Here is a 27,614-nt window from a genome sequence, read left to right as displayed (position 1 = left end):
AAGATTGGGAAAGGATTAATAAATAAGATTAATGGTTGTAACTAACGTTCTGGCTGAGGACAAAGCCAGTGATACCTTAAGATGCAGCAGTGCTGAGGGTGAAACAAATCTAAATTTCTCCAAAAATACATTTAGAAAAAGATTTAAGCGATGATTTAACAACAGGTTGGGAATCAAGGAACGGGTGAATGTAAACTCTGAGGCAAAGGCATCAGAAAAAGGGAACCAAGAACACTCTATGACTCTGAGAAACCTATGATTGAACAATAGCGAGCACGGGCATTCCCATTCAATCTGATTTTAGCAAGTTGTCTACATTTTTGTCCACGACTGAGACAAATATTTCCTCACACAGAAAACACATGCTGGCTTCATGCTGTTGAACATGGCATTTGTTTCTAATGGGGAACATGCAGTTTGCTGTATCTGCCTCCAACATGCGGCCCAGACAAGCAGATGATCTACATTTGGCCACACACTCTCACACAAGGCCAAAGAACACCACTGATCAAGGATGGAACAAAAAGTGAATAAACTTTGGATATTTTTCACTAAGCATGAAACAAAGCAGTAGAGACAGTACAGCATCCATAACTGTACGTATAATGTGAAAAAATATATGAATGTACAAGTACTGCTCAACTAAACTAAATTCTAAACTGACTTACTATTAGTTGACATTTATTCCACTGCACTGTTGTATTAGCTTTTCCCCTCAGGGTTGATACTTTGGCAACATTTTACATCACATGTACTTTAGGTTGCATTCATGTATTGAAAGTCCAAATCAAGCACATTATTTTGTCACCACCAACACCTTTGTTTGTGAGATGTGACAGTTTTTGTTTCATGTGAATTGTTCTTGCCATTACAGAGATATAAAGCATAATTTGACACTATAGTAACCACAATATAATTCTTGGCTGTTTAGAAAGTTGTGATGTCATGTGAACGAAACATATTTAGCACAGATGTCTCATGCTGAATTTCCACCCAATGCATACAGGAAAACACTTTTGTTGCCATACACGCCATGATATTGTGTTTTCTCTGGCTGTTTTTCAGCAAAAGGCTTGTGGCTGTTTTGTGCTGTGCAAAGGTCACAAAGGAAAGCCATTTGTTTTACACTGGCCACAGTCTAGTTTCCTCCATAGTGCCACTATGGGTCCACTGAGAATAAAAAGGAGTGGCCCAACTGCTTAAATTCCCTTTCAAATCAAAGTCCCCAAGATTATTGTTTTAATTATGTCCCTTGCAATATGGTTGGGATTATGGAAAGCGAAGAGAAGCTCTACTTTTGACTCATGTTGGATGCATTCTTGACATACAGCCCAGTTTATGCTGAAATATCAAACCAGGAGAGACCACCAGGGCCTGCGATGGTTCTTAACATCTCCAACCCTGTCCAGGAGATTGCTGTATTCCTAAATCATTTCCATGACACACTAAGCGAACAAAAGACTGAGCGCCAGAATTAGTCATACTGTACTGTACTGCCCACAGAGGTGATCCAGTGCACATATGGGTCACAAAAAACCCAGATGACTTGGGTTTAACCATAAATTCTTTCATTCTTGGGACAGAGTTTTGACACAGTCACATTAAAACATATTTTAGCAACCACTCGAGCGTTTCATAAAAGTGTAACACGATAAAGGTGAACCCATGCTTGTTCTTTCATGAGAATGTGTGAACTGAAATTCCCTGCCTCAGGTCTAAAACAAGATGTAGTATGTACAAGAAATGTACATGGAATTCAAACATTTATTAGGCACTAGAGAAACACAAAACGCAGTCGTGTGAGTCATGAGAATGCATTCAGCACGGCAAGAAAATGTACAAGAACATACAGTGTGTGTTTGAATTGGCTGCACCGAATGTTAATAATGGTCAGTCCTGATCAAAGGCAAACTGCTCTGCTGATTGTGTTTAAGGAAAGTAAAATATGGAAGTCCAAATCATTTCTTGTAACATACATCACCAAAAGGGGTTTCCAATGTAAACAGTCCTTTATCTTTAGTGCCTGAAATAATGAAGAGGGGTAATAGTAGTAGTACAATACAGGCCATAGTACAAGGCAGTAGCACTGGTAGTAATGGAAGTGCAAGTCTATAGCCTTGGTGGTGGCTGCTTTTCTGAATGATTTGGGGAGTGTGCTGCAGTTTGTAGCAATGATGTCCAAGAAGGAGACAGAATGTGGCCGTCCAGTGAACGTTGCACTTGTGATTGTACTTTTTCATCACTGAAGGTACAGGACAGGTATGCCTTGCCTCACCCTATACCCAAAATGCCACTCAGCTGTACTCACTAAAACAACCTGGCTTTTCACAGCTGTGCAGTGATGCAGCAACAGAGGAATGTACTACTTCAAAGTACTGCACAAGCGGAGACAACGAATGACCGTGTTCAGAGGATCGACATACGTGATCTCATAAAATGCCACACAAACACGCCGATGCATTTAGTTGTGATGATGAGGGAAACCTTCAGCTGTTTTTGTGAGCTGCACTGCAGGAAGAGGCAGCTTATTGCACGTGATGTTACTCCCAAGAGGCACAGCGAATCTGAACCCAGCCACGGCTAAACGACTGTTAAAATATACAGTGAGGAGAGAATTATGTGTCTGACACGGGAGTTCACGCTTGGTCTTCTTTTCTTGACTTTCTGGATGAGAGAGACTTGAGATTCCTTGTAACTGCAAATGACAAGAGGCTGGAGAATAGAAAGAAATGAAAAAAGTCAAACAAAAGGCTGCAGCGTGATTCCAAGAGAGTGGAAAGAATCCTGCTTTCGAGCAGTGCGAGGGGGTAATGGCTTTCAGATGTGCAAGTCCTTTGTATTTTAAAAGAAGCATAAAACATTCCCTCTCAAAGGAATCCAAACTACGGCAGGAATTCCCACCGACAATCCGCAACAGAAATGAGGCCGAAAAAGGTTGATCCCATGTTTGCTTATGTGGGGCATAATCATGTTTTGATGTAAAATATACAAATATATACAGTGCGTCTGGGAGTTTCAATGTTGTGGATATTTAGGAGGCATACCTCGGTACTATAGTGATGTTTTCTCTTCAGGAGAACAGAGCAGGGTGGGGGTGAGGCGGCACTCACTATTTCCTGTTCAAACCTTGGGGGAGCTGAGGTGAGGTCATTCCTCCCTAAAACTGTTAAGTCCACAGCTCAGAACTAGGGGCACCAGCACAATATTGCTGTACCATAAAATGTGTCAACCATAGAAATTGACTGCTTTGTCTTTTCTAAAAACTGATTTGAACAAATACGTTATAAGTAGAAGTTACGCATGTACATTTTAATGGTAGCAGATGTCAATGAAAAAACATAAAGAGGAAAAAAATCATAAGAAATAATAACAATCAAATGCTTTTCAGTGACCTTTACATTTGTTGAAATATTGCACAATTGAAACAGTGACTGTTATGTTCGGATTAATGCCAAAGATTTTAGGACTGTTTTCCATTGGAGTAAATCATTTCAAGTAACTTTTCCAAAGCTCCGCCTTTGCCTTAAAGCTAGGTGTGGTTTCAAGTCAGAGAGTTGAAAAGCCAAAGGTGAAGAAATGTAGCCCAAACCCCCTATGGAGGAGCGGACGCAGAGGAAATTGGACCAAGGTACTTTATTTCAGGAACTAAACATATTACAACTCTGATGCTGCTATTCCTCTCTGCTTAAACATTTGCACTTTAGCGAACCATAAAGTTGTCATAAGCGTTTGACTTCACAATATTTTCCAGCTGTTCTGCACGACTAAGTTCAGAGAGTTATCGAGGCTTACCCCAAAGCAAAAGCATGACGCATTTGCTTGTCTTGATTTCAGTCTTTGGATCTGCCTTGATGCTTCCCCTTTGGAACATAACGTGGGTAACCTGTGGTTGACCAGAGCATCTCAAACATTTCACCATGTTATGATGATGTACCGCCATTTAACTTTCTGAGCTTTGCCCTGTGCCCATCGTTTACAGCCCAATGACTAATTTCCTGTCTTTACCCGACTCCCCAGAGAGCATTGCCTCATAGTCCAATAACACTCTCTGAAAACAGGTGAAAATAACTGTTGCACTGATGAGGTAGTTTAACAGGCAAGAAGAAACAGCGCTATTTGTGATATAACTTGTGTGTAAAATTATATTAGAAAATTACATCATTAATAAATTATGAGGACTTTCAATAGAGTGGGGCTGTAGAAGGTGGCCACAAATGAGAGAAAATGGGGGGGGGTAGCAGGGTGACTTTGCAGAAACAGTTCCGGTCCTTGCTGAACTGTACATTTCTTATTACAGGGCCGAGCATCAGGTAATGTTCTGTCACCTTAAAAGCAGTAGTTTCAGTCCTGTAAAATACATGTAAAACGACTTACTTTCCTACCCACTGCACATCAGACATGTATTTTGGGCATTGCTGGCCTGTTAATGATTGTATAGTGCAGAATAAACGGCCTTTGCCTTGGGGGTAGAATATTATTCACATACGCAAATGTTGTTTCAAGAAGAATCAGTAATGAGCATAAATAATATAAGTTATAGTATATTTTACACACAAGTCCAATTCTTGAGTAAGATACAAAACAATGATGGCTGGAAATAGATTAACTTTCAGAATAGTCATTGTCTGGTCACAGGGTTGAATTTCAGAGCCTTGGCGGGTGTCTGGACCCTCAGTGCTTCTCATTTCTGTTTATGGACACTGACAGAACAAACTCAGTCTCTGCAAAGAACAAAGATACAATCTCCTCTACAAATGACGTATATTAAGTGATTTTAAATCGCTTTATTAGCACAAACAGCATGTGTTTTCTCTGTGCCACATTTGTTTAGGCTCAGAGCTCTATTCTGGCGGGACATGCATAGTCTGAGCCCTATTAAAGCAATGTATCAATGGACCACCCACGCCTTTTTTACACAAACCAAAAAACAACGGACAGGAGGGAGGGGCTTGTCTATAGAGCTCTCAAAAGTGAGAGAGAGAGCAAGATCTGAAGACCTCCTGAGTCTATTTTCACCCTGACAATCGCTAATGTATACAAATGGTTCAGACACGTGTTAGCTGGTCAGTATGGCTCTGGTCTCTCCCAAGGTCAGCACTAGAAGAGCGCAGCTGTGTTTGCTACAGCGCATCACCTCATATCTGTCTCCATCACATCCTCACAGCACAGACAACATTTTTCCACTCATTTAAAGGAAATGTAGGTCAGTGCTGTCTTTGCATCCACCGGCACAAGTCTTAAACATGGATTCACAAAAACATTGTACGGGAAGTTTAACAGTATTTTCTCCATGGTGCAAATAGGTTCATGATCTTCAAGTCAAAATTTATGGATTCCTAAAATTGGAAGTAAAATAACTCCTAAGCTCCTTCCGCAATATAAACTATCGCTGCTACTAAAATAACAGCAACACTGCCAATATAACCTGAAACCCCAAGGCGAGCCCTAGAGTAGATACAGACTACTACTTTACTAAAGAGTAAAACCAGTCCAAGTGCAATCATCAAGGAAGAAATGACGAGATTCTAAAGGACTACTTTTTTAATTCAAAGTACGAAATAATAATGCCTTACACATCCAAAAGTTCTCAAAAAGGAGTCATCTAGACAAGGTTATGTTTCCAGATGCGTACTTACTGTATAATCACAAGGCCTCTTGGTTGAGACTACTTTTTGAGAACTTTTGACACTAAAGATCACAGCTGGACGACTGAGGGATTGCCGACATCCAAGTATCTGGTTACTTTTCCTTCTACTTCCAGAGTAGCTGTACAATGTAGCATGACGCCCTACCATGGCTCTCTCTCAGTCTTTTGAAGACACAGAAAAGGGGGGTGGCTTTGGGATTAAAGACCGCACTGCAGCAATCCAGCTGTTTGCACTGCCAACCCACTGACACCTCAGACCGGCAAAAGTCAATATTTGTTAGTTGTGTGTGTCTGCAGGAGAGCTATAGACCCACTGAACTCCAGAGACTTAAGGATGTCGAGCTTCCACTTCATCTTTCTTGTGGTTCAGCAAATACTTGTAGTTACACAATGGCACTTTTAAACGGAGCTGCAGCGCTCTGTTTTACATACAATACGGTGCAATCAGGGTATAGACTTCCTGTAACTGGCAAAATGAGCAAAGGTTGAGTCTACACTTCTACAAAGATAAGATACTGTACTGTATATGGTAAAATACCCTATAAAGGCTAATGTTAAGTATTGTTTAAAAAAAAAAACTATGATTCTAGAGATGTACAGATTCTAGTGTTATGAAAACATACATATTGAGCTGTTGTGATTTCTGTAACGGTGGACGTATGTTGAGGAATGCAGCCCCTACTGTCAGCTCTAGCTGCAGCCCGTCCATCTTCATCACGCCCATTCCCACATACTGGTCATGTGATTTACAGCCCCGGGCCCCAGCTCCAGTGATATAGGGCAAATTCCTGACCAGGATCAGCCTGGTTCCACACAGACAGATGGAGTCTGGAATCTGAAAGAACCAGGGAAGTTACAGGATGAGAGGAGCACAGTACAGACAAAGGATTTAGAGATATAGACACAAAAGCTACAACTTCAGCGACAATTGCTGTCAAATAACTAATTGAGCTATTGCCAAATTATTGTGTTGCCATGTTTTAGTTTTAGTCTTGATAAATGGTGATTTACAACAGGGGTTAGCAAATCATAGCATTGACCGCAAAAGTTTGCTGACGCCTGTTTTACAATGAAAAATCCAAATCACTATTTTTTCTATTTTACTAGGTACATGAAGTTTTATATTTTTGACTACTCGTAGAAACCTATACTGATTTTAACACAGACCGTCCATGCCAATGTTGAAGAGTGTTCAGCAAAGTCATCGAGCTACTGTTCACTATAGTTCTCCATATAGTAACAGTTGTGTCACTACAGTGAAGAGGCCTTTGCGAAACCATTGAAATCAAGGACAACAGTGACGTTAGAAGGTCTGGTATGTTGCAACATACTGGGTCAAGCATGGATGATGAGAATCAAAGCCACACTTGGTAATAATAGATTGTCATGATTGCAACAATAGTTATGTTGACTTTTAACATGAGGAATCTCCAGATGCTTCAATCAGCCACCGGGTTCTTTCACAGCCTATTCTCAGAGGATGTGAGCTAATAAGCAGCAGCCACTGTCCAAAAATATGTACGCACCCCTACAGCGTGTTCCGGCTATCCCAGCATATTCTCGGGCCTCATGTCTGGAAAGGGAGGCGGCCAAATATGATGTAGTTGGAGGAGTCTGATGCAGCCGGGATAATGGCAATGATTAGAGAGATGATGGGAGAAAATGTGGAGCGTTGAGTAATTGGCTGATGTCACTGGAAGACAATGAGAAGCTGTGCACGTTCAAACCTGTAAGAGAAGGACAAGGAAACAGACCTCTTGAAGGAGTGTCACTGTGATGAAGGAGTTTATGAAGGTTACAGATTAAAGAAAGGAATTTGTCCAGTTGTTGTCCATTTTCAATCTTACAATCTCCACAGATCAGATATTTTTGTAACAGGTAAAAATAATGAATAAGGACAAATGATACCGCTTCTCGTCTTACAAACTATACCTGTGATGTAACTTAACTCTGTAGTTGTGGTCTGAGAGTATCTCTTGGTTCACAGAGGTGCACCAAGCCTAAGAATTCCCTTTCTTACCATCCTATTTTTCTCACAGCCTTAACTTTTCTTCTTTTCAACATGAATAGTTCAGCTTTTTTATATCCTCATGAATGTTGGACTCCATCGCAGTGATGAATGGCACACATGTGTTAAAGAAAGAAACAATAATGCCTCAATTATTTGTTTTTTCCCTTGTAAATCCCAATGACTTCCAAATAAGGTCCAAGTAGCTTAGTTGCTGTTGAGCCTGATTTCCACGTCAACAGTGTAACTATAAACCTTTTTGCGTATCATGTAAGGTTTATGGAAGAGGATAAACTCAACTGAACCTCACCAACTTAGTCTTCTTCCGACCACGAGTTTTTAATATCGGTGGTACCTTTTCTTTATTTGTTGGAACATTTGCTGCCCTCTGGTGGACATGAGCGGGGGTTTGTGTGTGCATTTGTGCGTATGCGCGTGTGTTGGTTTTGTCATTATTTTTGCGTCAACGAAAGGGTACGTTTAGGTCGAATGTATGTGTTTTCTTTGAATCCGACTTCTGCTGTTTCTGTTTTATGATCGGAGAAAACCTTTCCCAAAGGGTGCACAACACGGGCTTCAGGCTGATGCCAGTTTCAGATACAACATGCGTCATTCTAGGATCATGAGGCCTTGAGTGGCACATTCAAATAGAAATAATACATGAAATTCAATAAGGAAACAAATAAACAACAACAATGATCACCCTCCTCGGGACAGAACACATCCTCTGGAGGGCTCTGTCCAGAAATTAACTTTCCAATATCCAAGAGGAGATGCTGAGAGATGAGACTTGATGTGTTTCCCTAAATAATAATAAAATATGATTGATGGCTGAGGAAGAAGAGACTGCTCCTCTGTGCCATCAGCATAATATCCAACTTTAACCAATCACAGCAATAGTGTCTTGCCCATGGGCTTCAATGATGTTTGTAATGCATTGAGCTGTTGGTGAGTGAGTGTTCACTCATTCACTAACAAATTCTGCCAGGGTATGTAAACTTTCCAGCACAACTATTCAGTCAAATGCCAATTACGTTGAGGACACTGTTTATTACTCTCAGATGTAGCAAAGCGGATAAAAGTGAAGATTACTGCGCAGTAAAGTGAAGATTACTGCGCGATTTTCGAACTACTCCTGGTATTGTTACGCCTTACAATATAGTCCCCCCTTTTATCCGCTTAGAAAATCCACATTGTTTAATTTTGTGTAATTATACGTTGTAGTGCAACACTTCACGTAACCATATTTAAATAGGGAAAACGTGGAAGAGCTTGGTAGCTTCTATCTTGACCAGTTTTGGAGCTATAGTGGAGAGGGGGAGAGGCTAAATGCTAACGCCGTCTGCGCTGTGTTTATGTGACTGAAGGCACGGGGGAAGATCAGACAGGTCCTAAAGAACTCGTCAAAGCTAAGGTAAGAACATATCTCAGTATGTAAAAACGGTGGCCTATTCCTTTAAGGTTAAGGTGCCTTATTGATCCCTGTAGAGAAATTTACAAATACTTTATTTACACTACTCTTGATGCATTGTATACCAAATGTAGTACAATGTAATGTGCTATGTGACAATCTGTAAAAACCTATTGGTTACATACAAGATGGAATAATAGCCATGTATTAGTAGTTTTTAAGGTGCATAGGAAGGTACTTAAGACATAAGACCCAAACCCAGTCTTATGTCTTATTACATCATGTACATCCAAAGTACTAATACACATTATTCCATTGTGTCTATACTACATCGGTGTATGTTATTGCAGATTATTACAAAGCAGATTACATTGTACTAAATTTAGTTGCGTATAATGTTTCAAGGTAGTGTAAACTAAAGTGCAGAATTGGCTCTCTGCCCATTATTTAATGTGGGGGTAACATGTAGGAGGGCTGCCGCATTAGGCAGGCGCCCAGGGACCCATCTAGAGATGTGGAGCCAGATGAATGGTCAGAATCACCTGGTGGGAGGATTCACCTGTTGTACATGTTTTTAGTGGTAGCACTAAAAACAAAGGAAGCCTCTTAAAGCCCCATCTGGCCCGGGAATGGAACCTGGGACCTTCTAGCTGTGAGGCACGAGCACTAACTGCTGCGCCACTGCTCTGAGCATTTACTTATGAAATACAAAGAAAGTAATGTTAAACAAACACATCATTCTTCATTCTCTTATTCTCATTCTTTCACTAAAACCTTTCTAGAAGCAATAATTATTATGAGTTAAACCAAAAAACAGTATCAAAAGTTTTCTGATGCTGAAAATGATCATTCTGATCATTACTTTCAAAATATTTGAAGATAATGTTCTTACAATATTATTGCTTTGTGTTTATGAATCATCTACTGCAAATATCCTGCTGTTACAATATGCACAAACCAGAACTGGACGAACCACTGTATAAGTTAAAAGTATATTACGTGCAACAATTACGCTTTGGTCCATCAATCACCATGCCCCCGCCATGACTTCAGTTTTTACTGTCAACAAAGGTGCATGATCCACTTGTACAGATCAATGGACTGATAACGCTGCTATATGTATGAGTCTTATGGCTCAAATGTAACGCCCTCTCCTGGAATCTAAGGCATTGAGAAAAGCATGATTTATAAGCTCTTACTGTAAACATAATAATTTACACCAAATGTTATTATCTTCCTTCGCAAAGACAGGAACTGCCCTGTACTGGTCACTCCTCCACATCATATGATAATGTTGGGCGAGGCTTCAATCTATTACTTCACCTGTGCAATTATGAATTACTCTTCATGCTAGTGTTAATTGTCAAAGAAATCTGATGGTAGCTAAAGGTCAAAAGAAGGTTCATCTGTGTGGAATTTCCGGCTCTTCACTGCTTGTTACTGTTGCTCTAGTTATGGCTGGTATGAAAAGTGAACTCATGTGAGGGCTGTAAATCTTATTTTGAGCTGATTGACAAACTTAAATGTCTGACACAAAAGTATGTTAAACACAGGTTTACCCATGTCTCTACAGTTATGCAATATTACGTTGAAAAACCATCATTTTAACAAACAAATTACAGCTACTTAGTAGGGCGTTCCAGTTATTAGAATTAGGCGTGTATTTAACCTGTATGAGCCTAATTTGTAAAAACGGTTTCGGTTGTATGGTTTGTGTTTCAAGATGATATACTGTATGTGTTTATTGATGAGTCAAACAAATAATGTTTTTTCTTCTGCTTGTCTAGACTAGTCTACACTGTGATTTTTATCATTGTATCATTGTGATTCATTTTGGCTTCCAATACTTAACAAAAACTAAATGAAACTCAAGTGAAAATGAAACTCAAGTATTTTCAGTGAATAAGAACCAAGTTATTTTAGTCAAAAGACTTGCAAAAAAATAAATATATAATAATAATATTAATTATAAAATGAAAATACTGTAGATATTGTCAAAACGAGTACCAGCCTGTCCTGAGTTTGACCCTCATGATGGACACGGTCCTGGGACAAGGCCGCGCCCACAAGGAGCATGTTTGCGTCAGTGCGTCAGACGCGCTCCTTCTCTCACTCTCACTGAGCCCCTCTCCTCCGCATCACAGGAGCATGGACAGGTACCTGCAATGTCGTACAGCTATATTCTCATCTGGGACAACATAGACTGGTGAAGACGTTGTGGATCACACCGTGCTGGGCTGACTGAGCTGCATAAGTCAAGATAACTTTGTTGAGTAAGGACAAGGGCAGAGTTGTTTTGACGCCAACGCATCTGATAAAGGTTTTGTATATTTCGTCTTTTTGCTAACATTACCTCTAATAGCGTGTCCTACACCTGAAGTGTGGTCGCTTTAAGTTGCCAGTTAAACAGCGGCTCAATCCGCGGTGCTGCTGTGGTGTCGTTTTGATTTCAGTGCGCAATAGCTCTGTTAGTGCAGCTATTAGAGCCTACAGTTATGACGGACGCGCCAGTTTTAGGAGGTTGCAGATATAGGAACATTTTATTTTTGGTGTAAAATCTCTCTAAAAATTAAATTTCTTGTAGCTTGTTCTTTCTTTTCTTTTTTATTTCCTCATAGAGACACCTGGCTACATCTCAGTGTTGTTATGTAGGCCTATTCTTATTAAAGTGCATAATGATAGGTTTCAATCCTTTAGTAATTGTGACATAGTCATATGAATGACATCTACTCTAAGTAATAGTCATAGTTGGGGGGATTTAAAAAAATATATATTTTAGGTTAATGTTATAGATGGAGGAAAGTTCCAGAGAAATCTGACTCACTATCTTCTCATAGACATAACATGATTTAAAATAGTTAACCTATATCTATATCACTTACTGCCAGTGTTTTTGTCTCTTTAGTTTAATGAACTATGTATTGGCAAATATTGTCATATGTACTGCTCTTTGTGACACATAAAATAGCATCTTATCAAGGCTTTCATTTGTTTCCGCCTTTGTGTGCCATCAAATAGTTTTATGACGTATTTTGGTCGTTGTATGTCAGGAATTGATGAACAGATACAAAACTTTTCTGTTATCTCATTATCCACTATCTTATGAATCTGTGAAGATAATTGTTTGTACCTATTTCCTTGTAGTAGTTAGAACACGTATATTTTAGCATTTGTATAACATTTTACAAATCCTTCTGCTTTTGTGTGTTGCTCTTCCACAGGATGGAGGCTGTGTTAAATGAGTGGATTTGGCGGCATGACCTTTGGCTGCCTCCCGGGATACAGTGGGAGGACATTCAAGTGGACCCAGAGCAGGGGCACATTCCTCGACCGAGAGACCTTACCTATACTGTCCCTCTGGCGTTTGCTTTCATCGCCTGCAGATATGTCTTTGAAAGGTGAGAGCAGACTGCTTCTAATACACCAAACAAAAAGAGGACAGAATAAAATGATTGCATTACGTTAGAGTGACGGAAGCGAAGCAACAAGTCTGCACCATCGGTCCCTCCAACCACCACCAGCCACTCCATCACACATGAGCTTGTAGTTGTGTTTGTAGGTTTGTGCACATCTTCTTAACAAACATGAAACAATACTTACCTCTTTTATGTAAGATCTTATAACAAGATATTGTGTATGCCAGACACTTACGCACACGTACATGCTTTACATATTTGAACATGTTTTGATGGATCTGTGCCCATAAGTGCATTTAAAGTCTGGCAATGACAATGTCATTAGCTGTAGAACAGATTAAACTAAGTAACTACATGTTACACTACTCTCCATGCTAAAATATTTACCTTGTTGTTGTTGTAGTAAACAAGGAACTAATAGTGTAATAGCTTTTATTTTGTTGCCTAAATGCTTTTTAGTCCAACCCAATCTTTGCTATGCTGTGCTGAGCTGTATTCCCTTGCTCAGCTGCTGTTGTTGTTGTTGTTGTTGTTGTTGTTGTTGTTGTTGTTGTTGTTGTTGTTGTTGTGGTCGTAGTAGGTAAATGAGCTTAAAAGTATCATTTACCTACTACATTTGCGGTGTCAGACAGCACAGCAGACAGGCGTGTCTCTTACCGATGATCCCATAGTGGTGCTTTGTGCAAAAAAATAGATAATGTAACCCGACACTGTCCCCAGGTCGTGTTTTGGTACGGTGACCTCCTCTTTGTCTTTGGTGCCTGCCTCCTTCAGCATGATTATCTGCAGATTGAGTTTCACACAGCGGCTTGCACGTGTTGCTTATTTATCACATCCACATCTCTCCAGTGCACTGTCTGTCCCCATGTCACAATAACCCTCAGAGAGATCAGGTTCCTCTTGGTAACAGGTCATCTGATAACAAAGCTGTCTGTCACCAAAGACCCATGGGAGCATTTGTGAATACCACTTGGCAGCTGTTTTATGAACTCATTATTTGTTAATATAACTCAAATTAAATGTGTATTGCATGTCATTGTGTTTTCAGGGTAGTGGCTGTCCGGTTGAGCAGACTTTTAGGTGTCAAAGATCGGGTTAGAGTGCGGGCATACTACAATCCAAAGCTGGAGATGTACTACAAACACAACAGTCGGGAACCATCACAAGTAACTTTTTTTTTTTTTCATCTTTAGTGCCACAAAAAAGAGATATAACTGAAGATTCGATCTAGAATTTTTGTTACATATAAGAAACCTATTGAGGTCAGCAGCCCTGAGAAACCTGCAAACTACATTTCCCAGCCGGGTACGGGTACAGACTATTAGGATACTATTAACATGTTATTCTCACGGTAATCTCACTCCTCTTCTCGCTGTAGTAAAAAATGTTGCATTTGTGTGAACATACCTGTCGGGGCTTGCCTTCACCCATATAAACATCATCAAAGTGTGATTTAAAAAGCTCTCACACTTAATCATTTTTATTTGGGTCAAACATCTAATGCTGTTTAAAAACACGGTCACACAAAATTGCAGCTCAGTAATATGGTAGCATACGGCCCTGTTCCTATAATAATGCGAAGAAAATACCAACCATGTCTCGCAGTATATTTAAGGTGATGTACTGTTATTACTGAGTCCTAAAGTAACTATGTACCTTTTTCAGAGTGACGTATTAAGTTTATCAAAGCAGTGTGGACTCTCTCAAAGAAAAGTAGAGACCTGGTTCAGACACAGACGGAATCAGGACCGGCCCAATAACACCAAGAAGTTCTGTGAGGCCACGTAAGTATTCTGAACTGACAGATTTATATGTTTTCTGACCAAACCAAGTCTACCGTTTGTGCATTTGTGCCCTTATTATTTTGATAGTTGGCGTTTCTTGTTCTACTTCGTATCATTCATTGCAGGCCTCAACTCATTAATAAAGGTGAGCAACATCCATTTCTGCAACATTAGAAACAACACATCTTCTATTTCTTAATAGGATTTTTTTGGTCTCTAGACTCCATGGTTTTGGGACCAAAAGGAATGTTGGCGAGGTTATCCTAATCAGGTGAGCAGAGAGTATTTTATATTTTTTTATTCATTACATAGAAAATTGGTAATACTTCCTGTATTTACAAGGACATGTTTGAACAATAGGTAACGTAATCTATTGTGGTAACTGCAGCAGTATGTGCGCTGTCAAACATTATGTATGGCTCAGAAATACAATACAGCAGTTCTGAATCATATCAGTACTTTAGTTTCTTTCAATAGATGTGTCTAGACTGTGGCTTTATGAGAAAAAGATGTGTGCATACCCCCCCTCCCCACGTTAACAGCATGTTACACTTCCTCTCCACTGTCGCTGTTTCTTATGCTTTTGTTTCACAATGAAAAGTCAGTCTGTGCGGAAGACAGTTGGGAGCCTGCAAGTCGGCATTCCACCAGGAAAAGCAAGGTCATGACCTTGAACCAAAACCCATTAGAGTTTTTTTTTTTTTTACATCCTCATTTAATGCCTTCTGGCGTTTTGAGCTTTTCTGCTTAAAAATATGATGTAGAGTTTGGTTTGTAATCAGTGCCACCTTCCTGTAATTGTTTCTGTGAAACTTCGGAAAGCACATAATTTAGTCAGAGGAAAAGCGTGCATGACCTTGTATTGTTCAGCTCCAAAACGAATGTAAATGTATTGATTTTAATATATTTCCCTTTTGTAGCCCGTGTCTGATGCTCAGTACTGGTATTACATCTTCGAGATGGGATTTTATTTATCGCTGCTTCTGTGCGTCTCGGTGGACGTCAAGAGAAAAGTGAGTGTGATTAGTTTTTAGTGGATGTATAATCCACAAATAAATAGATGAGATTATTGTATTATGGATGATGCATTTTAAATACTACCTTTGAATGTATCATATTTATATAATGCACAAACTAGCCTCTGGATCAACTACTACATACTGTGTTCTTAGTCAAACAGAAATATTCAGAGTATTCAGAAAGTCTTTTTCAATGTATTTTATTTTAAATTATAGAAGTCTCATATTCATACTGTATATGAAATAATTTTCTATTGGTTAAAATTCTGCATTGATTACACCACACTTTTTTACATGGAAGAACGAAAACACAGATTTTTGAGATACATAAGTTTTCAGAATTCAGACCCTCAACAACTGCAAACTCATCCCTTTGCTCTCGATCATAGTTGTTCTGTTTATGAACATTCATTTATTGTTCCAAATACAGAAAGCTTCTACCTCTATAATATGTCTTAGTGTAGATGTTTAATAATTTGATGTATTATAATTATTTTTACATTTTTTAACTTAGACCTATTAACATAAAAACTAAATAGAAGGGTATGAATAATACTATGTAATAATAATAATAATAATAATAATAATAATAATAATAATAATAATAATAATAATAACTACTTCCTGAATTTACAGTAAATTAAGAAGCTCCATGCTTTTTTACATTTCTGACTTGTTTCTACATGTGTTTTTATGTTTGCATTGTCAGGACTTTAAGGAGCAAGTTATTCATCACGTTGCTACTATATTCCTGATCGGCTTCTCGTACTGTGCCAACTATGTGAGGGTTGGCACCTTGGTGATGCTGTTGCATGACTCTTCAGATTTTTTCCTGGAGGTGAGGCTCCACCCCCAGTGAAACTAGTTCTGTGACAACACAGAAATGTTTTAGCCTTGTGAGGATTACACATGTCATGATCCACATACAACTTAAATAACTTTTAAGAGTCTAACGCCTTTATCCTTCACCACTCGTCCAGCACAAATGGGAAAATCAGGGCTATGTTTGTTTGTTTTATTTAAGTATTTTCATGAAACATGTCATAAAGATGCACTGAAAAAAACATTAGAGTTTCCTGAATATCTGGCCTGCGACATGACATAATTAATACAATGGCCTCATTGTCTGTGCAACACATTGTCTCTGCTGTCATAAGGAGATATGATCAGGACGCCTGTCAGAGCTTGTAACCAGGGGTGTGGCAGGTTCCACCAAATGATAAAAATCTTTGCAGTTAGTTTGACACGGACACGTTTTATACGTTTTATAGTTACAGGTTGTGTATAAATACCCAGTAGCTCATGTTTCTAACTCCCTATAACGATTTTACTCTCTGAATACTTTTATTATGCACCCAGCTTTATGCACAGTAAGATAACGTGTTGCTTGTGTAACAAATGAAGCATGTTTTGTTTATCTTTTTTTATTCAGTCTGCTAAAATGCTCCACTACGCTGGGTTGACATGCATATGTGACACATTATTTGTCATCTTCGCTGTGGTATTCCTTTTCTCAAGACTGGTTGTTTTCCCCTTTAGGTCAGCAAATATTTTAAAAATTACACTTTTTTGGTACTTTTTGTTTTTCTTGTGTTAATACATTAAACCTTTTTTTGTACTTCTTTGCAGGGTGGTGTACACAACCCTTGTCGTGTCAATGGATTTCTTTAAGCCATTCTTTGGGTACTATTTCTTCAATGCTTTGCTGCTAGTTCTGCAAGCCCTGCATATCTTTTGGGCATATATTATCCTGCGGATGGTCTACAAGTTTGTGTTTGCGGGCAAGGTTAGAGTATAAGTCTGTAAGTGTTTCAAATGTCTACGTTTTTCTAATTTTCTTCTTCAACAGGTGGCGAAAGATGACCGCAGTGATGAGGAAAGTGACGGGGACGATGAAGAAGAACTTGAGGATGAAGGAGATGGAGAAAACAGGAAGCAAAGGAAAGATTCCATCAACTCCAAATTGCCATCACTGGCCAATAATTGTGTCCTGAGCAATCTGACCAATCAAGGGAACATAAACAGTAGGCTCCCTAAAGCTAGATAATGAAGTTTGTACTGTATCGGTAACAACGTTTTTATATTGAAATAATGTCATTGTGTTTTTCATTCTGCATAACTCACCTTTAGCAAATATATAGCGCCCTCTAGTGCACTTAGATGGGTTGACAGCAAACCAGTCGCTTATCTCTCCGGTTATGGACCTTTAGCTGATGACAGTAAAATTATTGAAGTTGTTCTGTGCCTTGACTGCTATTTTATAAGTATAAGCATAGAAAGCATGTTGCTGGACATCCACTGAAAATCAGGTGCAGATGGATACATACTAAATGTAACATTTTATTTTATTTCACAAATTTGTTTGTGCGGGACATGCTCTAATTAATGCCATTTTTTGAACAGCATAATGTATTTTATACATTTAATCAAAAGGACAATTGTGCTTTTATATGTTCTCAGAATTCCAACAAACAAACAAACAAACAGTGAATGTAAATGAAATAAAACAGTGAATCAATGTATTTTCATTTGTATCTTGTCATATTATCAAGTCATTTTCACTGTTACACAGCCTCTGATTGGCACAGAACACGGTATGGTGTCATCAATCTCAATGCAAGTGTCTATGTAAGGGTCATGCAGTACCATGTTTGGAACTGCTCTGTTGCCTTTCTTCTCGCTGACCAGATATATTTGTCCCAGGACAGTGGTGCAGCCACTGAAAAATTTCCTTTCCAGACAATCCTCCTCCAGTAGAGTCCACTCGTCTGTGTCCACATCAAAACGCAGTGCATAGCCTCCAAACAAGTAAAGAGCACCATTGAGCTCTGTGGCAACTAGGTCATATCTGAAATGGTTTGCTCAATTAACTTCATATTGGTAAAACTTTAATTAGTTTTGTCTTGTGTTAAAAGCACAGGTCACTTACCGGGGAAAGGGAGAGTAGGACACAACATCCCACTGGTCTAGTTCCACCACATATCTCTGGACTCCCCCATAAGCCTCCCCATGCTCATCCAAGCCACAGGCAACATAGAGGCAGGAGCCCAGAGCAGCAGCTGCAGCCCTCTCTACTGCATGGATCATCGGACTAACAGACTCCCAGCCCTCTGAGCCAAGGACCAACCGCTCCACATCATTCACCAAGTTCTCGTCCATGGTGCCTCCAATCACATACAGCACAGTGCCCAGCCCAATGGAGCAGTGACTGTGTCTGGACTTCTGAAGTGCTGGGCCCTCTATCCACTGCTGGCTTCCACAGTTATAAATGAGCACCCAGTCCACACTGAACCACAACACATCTCTGAAGTTGCCACCTGTGACAATCACACTGTCTCCTGTGCAAAAGGGCACATACAACAGAAACAGTCGCATGAACATGTTTCATAGGCGAGAAATTACATCATTCATCACCATCACATCAAAATCTTACCCACTGCTGCCACAGAGTATTGAGTCAGGTTCTTCCGCTCCAGAGGAGCACAGCTCTGCCATCGCCCACTCAGAGGGTGAAACTGGTACAAGGCCTGTGTGTCCTGGTCATGTGGACCACCCAACACAAAGAGAGTTTCTCTTCCGCTGGTCCTCTGCATTGACCGGCCCACTGACCAGGAGGCTGGGAAGCGTTCATTTAGAATACAAATCAACTTGGCTCTGGGATCTGAGCTCTTCATTCGGCTCAAAAGTTCTGTCATAAATGGTACTGAGAGACTCTCGGGCCTCACTAGCTCAATGAGCTCCAAGAAGTGCTCTTCCCTTTTTGTGTCAAATGACACCCATCTCAAAGTGGCTTCTAGAACCAGGTCATCCTTTATAATGGTCAGCTCATCACTGGCCAGTAGATCTGCTACAGAGTCCTTGGACAAAGACAAGAAGTCATCTTCAGTGATGAGAGCAGAGAAGTGAGTCAGGGCCACCTGTCGAGCTGCCCTGTACAGCTGTGAGCAGCCCAGCTGCCAGGCATAGGTCATCATACCCACACAGTTACTGAGGTGCAGCTCTCTTTCCAAAAACTTACAGCACAGAAGTCTGGCATGCTCAAGTTGGAGGAAGTCTGCAGTTTCAAGGATTCCAAGAACATTGTCTCTGTTCAGACAGAGCAGACTGGACGTCCCACTGTATTCCATCAAGGTCTTGAAATGGTCAGGGTTTACACCTTTAATGACCACTTTGTTTTTACTGCTCTCAAATCCACAGCCAAAGAACAGTGCCCTGAAGTAGGGACTCTGCAAAGCCAGTTGTTGGCGGTTGACATTAAAAGTCTCTTGCTCGACTTGTAATATAACATCTGGTATGAAGAGAGTCTCAGAGTCAGGAGCATCTAATTCTTCCTTTGGTTTGTTGATCTGCTCAGATGAATCTGCTTTACTTTTTGTAGCAGTAGTAACACACGTCCTTTGCATAGCGCCGCTCGCTTCTAGACTCCTGCAAAGCAACACACGAACTGGTGATATAAATAGCACCTTTCAGGCTCTCACTGACTGCTGCCTAAATGCCACAGGAAATAACTCTGTTATGGAATGATGATGATTATGAACATAGGCCATGTGAGAGAAAGAGTTTTTTTTTTAATGAGTCTATTTGCGGTTCACAAATTACACCAAAATAAATCAGACAGAGGAATAACGCTAATAGCATATTTTGGCCAGTAGGGGCGCTAGAGCCTAATATGACTGGGAGAACGTTCACGGGTCACGGCTTAACTTCCGTGTCAGACAGCTAACATGGCGGTGAGTTCGTATGATAATACTTCAAATAAAGCAACATTTTACATTTATATACATTCTTCTGCGTCTCACCCTGTTTCATGTGTCTTACCATACACTATTTGATCTTGATGATGGATGAACAATATCAGACGTAATCGTGTGTAAATGTATGCTAGCAGTTTGTAGTGCTGTCGGCATTTATGTGTCATGATCATATTTTTCAGGATAAAGAGAAAAAGAAAAAAGAAAGCATCTTTGATTTGTCAAAATACATTGACAAACCCATTCGTGTAAAGTTCCAAGGAGGAAGAGAGGGTAAGTTAATTACTGAAAGGACAGGATTGTACCGGGTACCAGCTGGACACAAATGAATGCAGTGAATATTGTTTTTCAGCCAGTGGTGTCCTGAAGGGGTTTGATCCTTTGTTGAACCTGGTGCTGGACGGTACAATCGAGTACATGCGTGGTAAGTGTAGCCTCATGCTAAAGAAATTAATGCACAAGCTGAGCAAACTGGAATCAGCAGTATTCTGTAAATGTCTCCAATGGAAACACAAAGGATTCACTGGAATGGTCAGGTTTAATGGAGTCGTTAGGTTAGTAACAAAGACAAAAAGCTGTGTCAGGGGCAATTAGACCCTACTTGTTCATCAAGGACATGGCAGCGGGAACAAAGCTTTTCCTCCATCGTTTCGTATGGCTTATTGGCATCTAAAACCTATGCCCAGATGGAAGCAAACGAAACTCTGAATGCAAAGGATGCTCAGTGTCTTTTAGGATGCTTCATGTCATCCTCTACTGGGGTCTAATACGATTTATATCCCAAATCCGTGTTAAGGATAATGAATTCAGTTGATAAAATATGAGTTCAACTTGCACTTCCTGCTTTGCATTATTCCCCTTGTTTAAGATGCCCCTCAGTTCAACACACATACAAGTTCATGCAAATCTTTCTAATAGTGGCGACACTTCCTCCTGTAATAAACTAAGAGACTAATGGAAGTGTGTTTGCACTTGCAGATCCAGATGACCAGCTGAAGCTAACGGAGGACACACGGCAGCTGGGGCTGGTGGTGTGCAGAGGGACCTCCGTGGTGCTCATCTGCCCTCAGGACGGCATGGAGGCAATACCTAACCCTTTCATACAGCAGCAGGATGGTTAACAATCCCTAGCTACTTTTTTACATCTTAATTTACATCTGATTTGTTTTGGTGAAATGTTAAACCACATGCATAAACTGCTTTTTTTGTTGTTGTAAAAATATTGATTGTGAAAAGGACGCTCGGAAGCACTCAACCTTTCTATAATTTGACCATTTTGATCAACCATACAATTTAAGTGTTATCACAGATTTCATTTTAGCCGACTGTTGACTTTTTACTTTGTTTTTTTGATAAGAAAATTAAACTAAAAAGAATATATTGTCTTTGGGGAGTCGACTCACAGTGTCACTTTGTGTTATTTTTACCGGTGTTGTAAAAATGGGCGTAGTGTATTTGAACAGAGGATGTGATTGTGATTTTTACAGGGATAAAGTGGCTGTGCTATATGTGTGCAGATAAGCCACTCAAGCTTGACCACACCCTCACAAAGACCCAGTTGTTTTCATGTGCAGGTGCTCTAAGATGGGTGAACCTACACTAATTCATTTGTATGAAAATTGCATTACATTCTGTGCACGACCGATCGGAAGAAGAAAACTTTAGGGAGGTCATGATGCTGCAGTGTATTTTTATTTTATTTAGGTATTTATTGTTACAGCACACGGTTATGGTGTTGAATGTTCTGGCCATATTTATCATGACAAAGTTAAAGTCTGCAGTTTTGAGTCAAAGGGTGAAAAGAAAGTTCTATGTTTCAACAAAAAAAAAAGACCTGATTTAGGTGTTGAAATCCCACAGACAAAAAGGCTGTCTTGCCTGTAGCCCCTCCTCTGGTGCTCAGTCACTGCATGAAGCTCAAATGGGACAGCGAGCTTCACCCAGAATGCTTGTGCCCCCCTTTTTATTTGATGCTGTTTTAAAATGATAATCTGCACGCGGCTTTACAGCAAGATTATGAGCTCTCAACTGATGCCTGTGTGCATTTGGGTGTGTAACCTGCAATCGCCTTTTACGGCCATGGGATCAAAGCTGATGGGCGGAGGATGGTCGCTGGGGAAGCTTTCAAAAGAGGGTCCCTTCGTTAAAGCTAAGTGAAAAGTTGAAGCCGCCACGGAGAAACACGGCACGCCCCTTTGGCAGGTGGAACAAATAGATTCTCGGCATCGTCGCACATCTTCAACCTGTAAGTGTCCGCCAAATTTCGCAAAGCCGTGAATGTCAGCGTGCAGAGAGAGACAGAAGAGGTGAGAGGTTTTAAATAGCAGCATTGTCTATACTTGGCATGTACTGAACTGAATACCAGGCAATTTATGCACCCACTTTGAAATGTGTCTGTATTTTAGTATGGTATCACTAATGAAACTAGTCAAATGTTTTCCATTTGCCTACTTGCATGGTCTTCATTGGACTGTCTTTCTCACCCTAAGGAGACTACTGAGTACTGAGGTAGTAACATTAAGCCAAAAATGTGTTTTCTTATTTAAATGTTGTAAAGTGGCATTTTAATTTCTTGATAAATTATTTAAGTACTTTCTATGTCACTAAGCCCATCTGGCCCAAACAGACAAGTTTAATCCTACAAGAGTTCAAAAGTTTGTGTGCTTTTTGCAGGATGCTGTAGACTGGTAATGTGACAGTGCAATTGTGGGTGTGGCTCTGATGGAGGTCAAGAAGGATGATGGTGGGACCGCTCCAGGTTCTTCCAGCCAAGGCTGCTCCAGCTGCGCCATCGTGGTCGGCCTTCTATTTGTCCTCATTGTTGGGATTTTTGTGGGACTCCTTACGAGTGAGTCGAGATAATCCTGTTAATGCAGTGTGTGTGTAACTTTTGGCCATTTTCATAATGAGCCTATGTTCTTTGTATCACATCAGCATACCTTGTGGAGGAGCAGCATGTTTTCATGGAGACAGTTGAGTTGAAGGGTCTCAGCTATGATTCAGCTCTGGAAGATGAGAACTCTGGGTTCTCCATAGTGTTATCGTCAGTTTTAAAGTCAAAGGTTTGTGTTTTTTGTGACTTGTGAGGAGGTGACAGTGGCTCAGCTGTAGAGTGGGTTATCCAATAACAAACAGGTTGAAGGTTTGAACCTCGGCTCCCGCAGGCACACACCACTTGTATGAATGTAGTGTGTGAGTGGTTAGTGGTGGTCGCAGGGGTCAATGGTTCAGATTGGCAGCCTCTCTTCTGTCAGTCTAGGGCTCTTGTGGCTACAATCAATTGTATCTTATGTATCATGTATGTAGTGAATGAAAACAGTGTAGCGCTTTGAGGAACTTGTGACACAGGCTTGTAAAGCGCAATAGAAGTAAGGCCATCTTTATTTTTTATAATACTCAGGTGGTTCGATTCCCGACCTCTGGTAGTACAAAGTCATCCTTGTGCAAGACATTTCACCCACCTTGCCTGTTTGAATGAATATGAGACTGAGTAGGTGGCGGTGTTTGAAGGGGTTTAGGCCGCAGATTGGGAGCCACCTTTCTGTCAGTCTACCCCAGGGCAGCTGTAGCTTACCGCCACTGAGAATGGAGTGATTGAATCAATATGTGTTAATGTCATTTTGTTGTTGTTTAAATGACAAAGACAATAAAAGTGATTGATTGACTGTGCACTGTGCAGTACTTTGAAAAAACTTGACAACTCTAGTTTCTCTTCGTTTTAGATGAAAGATATCTTCATTGCGTCAACTATATCACATCATTACACTGATTGTGTTATTTTGGCCTATGGGTACGTACAATTTAACTTTTGAAAATTGTAGTCATGGAAAATATTTGTATTGATAAACTTAATATTTTTTCCAACACAGAAATGTTAATGGAGGAGTCATGGTGACATTTCGTCTAATATTTAGAGTTTCAAAAATTAAGCAGTATTCTGACAACTTTGTTCAAGACTTGCTCAGGGTGGGACTCAACTCTGTTATGCATGGTCAGCCTATTGAGGTGCCACAGTTTGGACAGATCAATGCTATCATCTTACTAGGTGTGCAAGCCGCTTGCCTTATTCAAGAGAACAACCTTAAGGACAACCATATGTCAACCGAAATGTGTTTTCCACTTTAAACAGGAGCCACTGGAAAGTCATTTTATGCCATCGGTGATGTGATAACTGGTGAGTTTAGTATATATGGATGCATTGATTTGAAGGCCTGGTTTAACCTATTTGCTTTATAGCCAAATGTCCAGATAACACCTTCACATGTGACAATGGCGAGTGTGTGACCAAAAAGAATCCAGAATGTGATTTTGTAACAGACTGTGCAGATGAATCTGATGAGGCACGTTGCTGTGAGTATTTTTTACCAAACCTATTGTTGCATTGTGACACAACCAGATGAAACTTCCTTACCCACACTTTGTGAGTAGCATGTGGGACTCGTCCGGCCATGGGGAGTCGGGTAGTGGGTGGAGAAGATGCCCGACATGGCGAGTTGCCCTGGCAGGTCAGTCTGAGGCTTCATGGGCGGCACAGTTGTGGGGCTTCTATCGTCAATGAACGCTGGCTAGTCAGTGCTGCACATTGCTTTGAAAGGTTAGTATTAATTGCTTTATTAGAAAATGTTGTATGCTGCTGATATTAAATGATTCTAACAGGGACAACGATCCCAAAGAGTGGACAGCACTAATGGGGGCTCGACTGGTGAATGGTGAGGAGCCTGAGTCTAAATTAGTCAACATTAAGTCACTGATAGTATCGCCAGATTACAATCCCATGACCACGGACTTTGACATTACTGTGTTGGAACTCGAAACTCCTCTTACCTTCAGTCCCTACATCCAGCCTGTCTGTCTGCCCTCTGCATCACACATGTTCACTCATGGACAGAGCTGCATGGTGTCAGGATGGGGTGCACTCAACCAGTATAGCCGTAAGTGAAAATGGGGAGCAAGGGAAATTACTTAATTTTAAAATAGTACTTTTTCACACACTACCTTGTCATATTCTCTCACCTAGCTGGGGTGCCCTCCAATCTGCAGAAGGCAGTGGTCAAGATCATTGATCCAGCAATGTGCAATAAGTCTTCTGTGTACAGAGGAGCCATCTCTCACAACATGATGTGTGCTGGGTTCCTGCAGGGCAAAGTGGACTCCTGTCAGGTTTGTCTTCGTTCACGATGGTAAAAACATACAATTACTGTCAATTACTGTCCTTGTTTTGTACCTGCAGGGAGATTCTGGTGGGCCTTTAGTGTGTGAAGGGGCCCCAGGAAGGTTTTTCCTAGCTGGAGTTGTCAGCTGGGGCATTGGCTGTGCCCAAATCAACCGACCAGGAGTGTACTCACGGGTTACCAAGCTTCGACACTGGATTTTGAGCTACACGGACTCAGAGGTGGCCCGTGATAATCCACAGCACGATGTCAGTTTGGCAGCCATAATTTCAGAAGAGACTACTAACAATGCACCGGATCCTTGGACCATGGGTTTGGACGTACTACCTGATATACCACCTTTTGGTATAAGCCTTTTAAACTTCATGTTTTTGCAATAATCTGTCAATTGTTATTTTTTTTTCTCTATCTTTGTTATGATTTTAGTTTCAAATTGCAGTGGAAACTTCCAGTGCAGTGCCACTGTGTGCATTAGCAAGGTAAACCCTGAGTGCGATGGTGTTGCTGACTGTCCTAACCAGGCAGACGAACACAACTGTGGTAAGTTTACTTGTGGGTGTTTTGGCTAATCCGATGGCATTGGGATGTTTCATGGATTTCAGCCTCATTCTTCCTTGTTCACCAATTTGTGTTGCTTGTTTTAGATTGTGGCGTGCGCCCAGCATTGGGCTCCCAAAGGATTGTGGGTGGAGTAACAGCCCGGAGAGGAGAGTGGCCTTGGATTGGTAGCCTTCAGTACCAGAAGCTGCATCGTTGTGGAGCCACACTTATTAAGAGCAAATGGTTGTTGACTGCGGCACATTGTTTCAAAAGGTACCAAATATCACAATGACAAGTTTATTTATATTTACACTCATAATTTCATATCCTTTAACAGTGACTCTAACCCCAATAACTGGGCAGTGAGCCTGGGTTCTGTACTGCGCTCTGGAGTAGGAGCCCAGGTCATCCCTATTCAGAGGGTCCTTATTCATCCAGGCTTCAACAGCACCAATATGAATTATGACATAGCTCTTTTGGAGCTGGCTGTGCCGGCTCCCACATCCTACACCATACAGACAATATGTATGCCCTCTCCTGTTCACCGATTCATAAAGAGTGCAGAGTGCTACATCACTGGCTGGGGCTCTATGAGGGAGGGGGGTAAGTACTTTGGGCATAATGTACATGTAGTGTATATAATAATGAAATGCATGTAATTCTAAAATATAAAAGCTGTGATTGTTTTGTAAGTATGTGTAACTCTCACACAGGTTCCCTAACAAACCTGCTGCAGAAGGCTGCAGTGAACATCATTGACCAGGTTGACTGCCAGCTCTCCTATGGGAATGTGCTCACTCCAAACATGATGTGTGCTGGATACATGGAGGGAGGGAGAGACACTTGCTTGGTGAGGAGTAGTGCAATAAATTGGGTCACACACAAACCTTTGAACTTGAGCTGGTGTTATGGACAGGATCAGCTATTGTGCCAGTGACTGTAACAATACGTTAATTTAATTTGTTGTCCACAAAAAAGTTACCCCTAATAGGGTAATTAAACATTGCACTTTCCCCTTTTTGTCACTAATCAAAATAGCGTATTATTACAATTAACTTACTATACCAACAAGTTCCTTAAGTGCTCCTGTTTAGGGGACATTGCTGCACTTACTTTCTTATCTGATGGGACAGAGTGGACTTTCCTTCCTAAAAATACAGAGCTCCCCTTCTCACCTGCTCCCTCTCTGTAATCTTCTTATGTAAGGAAACCCACATGCATTCCTGTCTCGGTCAAAGCACCTGGCATCTCTGCGGCTATTCATTCTGTTGTACTCAATGTGGCCACCTTGCTGACGCTTAATGACATTTAAAAATATATATGTGTATTTATGTGTTTTTTTCCCATCCTAGGGAGACTCAGGAGGGCCACTTGCATGCCGTGTACCTTCGGGCCAATGGTTTATTGCTGGAGTGACCAGTTGGGGCCATGGATGTGGGAGAGTGGGTTATCCTGGTGTTTACACCCGAGTGACTTCAGTTCGGAAGTGGATATCTGCATACACTCGTTTGTGATGAACAAGGAGGCCATAAAGGATGCATCTCCGAAAACTATGTGAACCAAATTTTTAATTTTTACGATGTGACCTAAAGTCATGGGTGCTCTATAAAATTTACTGTGCAATCACCTACTGGGACAATTCTTAAGGTGTACTGACGGAATAATGTGCCCGACATTTTGTACATGTATATTTATTTCATTTATTTATTTACCAGGCTATCGTTGTCTTTGTGTTTTGTAAAGGGGTTGGATTAAACTTATTCTATTAGTCACCAAAGAATAAAACATTTTCACACTTTTTACTGAAAAAAAGGGTTTTTTTCTGGGGGTTTTTAAAGGTACTTTTGCTTTAAATATGATCACAAAG

The 27,614-nt window shown here is 40.6% G+C and overlaps 4 protein-coding genes across 7 annotated transcripts; 3 read left to right on the top strand and 1 right to left on the bottom strand.

Annotated features, from left to right (window-relative positions):
• Positions 1-7,193: 7,193 nt before the first annotated feature.
• LOC306976981 (kelch-like protein 23) lies at positions 7,194-19,720 on the bottom strand. Of its 2 annotated transcripts, XM_079575129.1 has the most exons (4): positions 18,719-19,720; positions 18,215-18,623; positions 17,932-18,133; positions 7,194-7,374 (listed from the first exon to the last, which is right to left on the bottom strand). In XM_079575129.1, the coding sequence occupies exons 1-4, from the start codon at positions 19,686-19,688 to the stop codon at positions 7,369-7,371; spliced, it is 1,587 nt and encodes a 528-aa protein (XP_079431255.1). In that variant the 5' UTR covers positions 19,689-19,720; the 3' UTR covers positions 7,194-7,368. The 2 variants fall into 2 exon arrangements, with proteins under 2 accessions (XP_079431255.1, XP_079431254.1); XM_079575128.1 differs by lacking the exon at positions 7,194-7,374 and having other exon boundaries at positions 17,813-18,133.
• On the top strand, positions 11,171-17,637 carry LOC306976967 (ceramide synthase 2-like). 3 transcript variants are annotated; one of them, XM_079575113.1, is made up of 11 exons: positions 11,171-11,222; positions 12,288-12,464; positions 13,531-13,648; positions 14,148-14,266; positions 14,354-14,411; positions 14,487-14,537; positions 15,187-15,279; positions 15,995-16,123; positions 16,718-16,824; positions 16,915-17,071; positions 17,135-17,637. In XM_079575113.1, exons 1-11 carry the CDS (start codon positions 11,215-11,217, stop codon positions 17,330-17,332), a joined length of 1,215 nt encoding a protein of 404 aa, XP_079431239.1. In that variant the 5' UTR covers positions 11,171-11,214; the 3' UTR covers positions 17,333-17,637. The 3 variants fall into 3 exon arrangements, with proteins under 3 accessions (XP_079431239.1, XP_079431241.1, XP_079431240.1); XM_079575115.1 differs by having other exon boundaries at positions 16,915-16,968; positions 17,135-17,382; XM_079575114.1 differs by having other exon boundaries at positions 11,172-11,386; positions 17,135-17,636.
• A 232-nt stretch (positions 19,721-19,952) lies between the features above and the next one.
• On the top strand, positions 19,953-21,372 carry lsm7 (LSM7 homolog, U6 small nuclear RNA and mRNA degradation associated). The gene is made up of 4 exons (XM_079575066.1): positions 19,953-20,015; positions 20,219-20,309; positions 20,389-20,460; positions 21,015-21,372. The coding sequence occupies exons 1-4, from the start codon at positions 20,010-20,012 to the stop codon at positions 21,155-21,157; spliced, it is 312 nt and encodes a 103-aa protein (XP_079431192.1). The 5' UTR covers positions 19,953-20,009; the 3' UTR covers positions 21,158-21,372.
• Positions 21,373-22,250: 878 nt separating this feature from the next.
• Positions 22,251-27,317, top strand: tmprss9 (transmembrane serine protease 9). Its single transcript, XM_079574817.1, has 16 exons — positions 22,251-22,281; positions 22,710-22,884; positions 22,971-23,098; positions 23,759-23,826; positions 23,906-24,081; positions 24,166-24,210; positions 24,273-24,386; positions 24,465-24,630; positions 24,693-24,967; positions 25,054-25,196; positions 25,267-25,552; positions 25,634-25,747; positions 25,852-26,020; positions 26,085-26,350; positions 26,461-26,597; positions 27,100-27,317. The coding sequence occupies exons 2-16, from the start codon at positions 22,758-22,760 to the stop codon at positions 27,259-27,261; spliced, it is 2,376 nt and encodes a 791-aa protein (XP_079430943.1). The 5' UTR covers positions 22,251-22,281; positions 22,710-22,757; the 3' UTR covers positions 27,262-27,317.
• Positions 27,318-27,614: the final 297 nt, after the last annotated feature.

This window comes from Gobius niger, assembly GCF_951799975.1.
Source record: "Gobius niger genome assembly, chromosome: 17".
Taxonomy (NCBI): Eukaryota; Metazoa; Chordata; class Actinopteri; order Gobiiformes; family Gobiidae; genus Gobius; species Gobius niger.
Note: the sequence above shows the minus strand (reverse complement) of the source record. Positions and strands in the feature narration are given on the sequence as shown.

Excerpts from the sequence above, each read along its gene's own strand:
- LOC306976967 (XM_079575113.1), top strand. Across the intron at positions 15,280-15,994 it reads CGGTGGACGTCAAGAGAAAA|GACTTTAAGGAGCAAGTTAT; the intron begins GTGAGTGTGATT and ends TTGCATTGTCAG. Across the intron at positions 17,072-17,134 it reads AGTTTGTGTTTGCGGGCAAG|GTGGCGAAAGATGACCGCAG; the intron begins GTTAGAGTATAA and ends CTTCTTCAACAG.
- tmprss9 (XM_079574817.1), top strand. The coding sequence starts at position 22,758 with ATGGAGGTCAAGAAGGATGATGGTGGGACCGCTCCAGGTTCTTCCAGC. Across the intron at positions 23,099-23,758 it reads CGTCAGTTTTAAAGTCAAAG|ATGAAAGATATCTTCATTGC; the intron begins GTTTGTGTTTTT and ends TCTTCGTTTTAG. Across the intron at positions 24,968-25,053 it reads TGCACTCAACCAGTATAGCC|CTGGGGTGCCCTCCAATCTG; the intron begins GTAAGTGAAAAT and ends TCTCTCACCTAG.
- LOC306976981 (XM_079575128.1), bottom strand. The coding sequence starts at position 19,688 with ATGCAAAGGACGTGTGTTACTACTGCTACAAAAAGTAAAGCAGATTCA. Across the intron at positions 18,624-18,718 it reads ATACTCTGTGGCAGCAGTGG|GAGACAGTGTGATTGTCACA; the intron begins GTAAGATTTTGA and ends CCTTTTGCACAG. Across the intron at positions 18,134-18,214 it reads TCCTACTCTCCCTTTCCCCG|ATATGACCTAGTTGCCACAG; the intron begins GTAAGTGACCTG and ends AAACCATTTCAG.
- lsm7 (XM_079575066.1), top strand. Across the intron at positions 20,310-20,388 it reads GTTCCAAGGAGGAAGAGAGG|CCAGTGGTGTCCTGAAGGGG; the intron begins GTAAGTTAATTA and ends ATTGTTTTTCAG. Across the intron at positions 20,461-21,014 it reads TACAATCGAGTACATGCGTG|ATCCAGATGACCAGCTGAAG; the intron begins GTAAGTGTAGCC and ends TTGCACTTGCAG.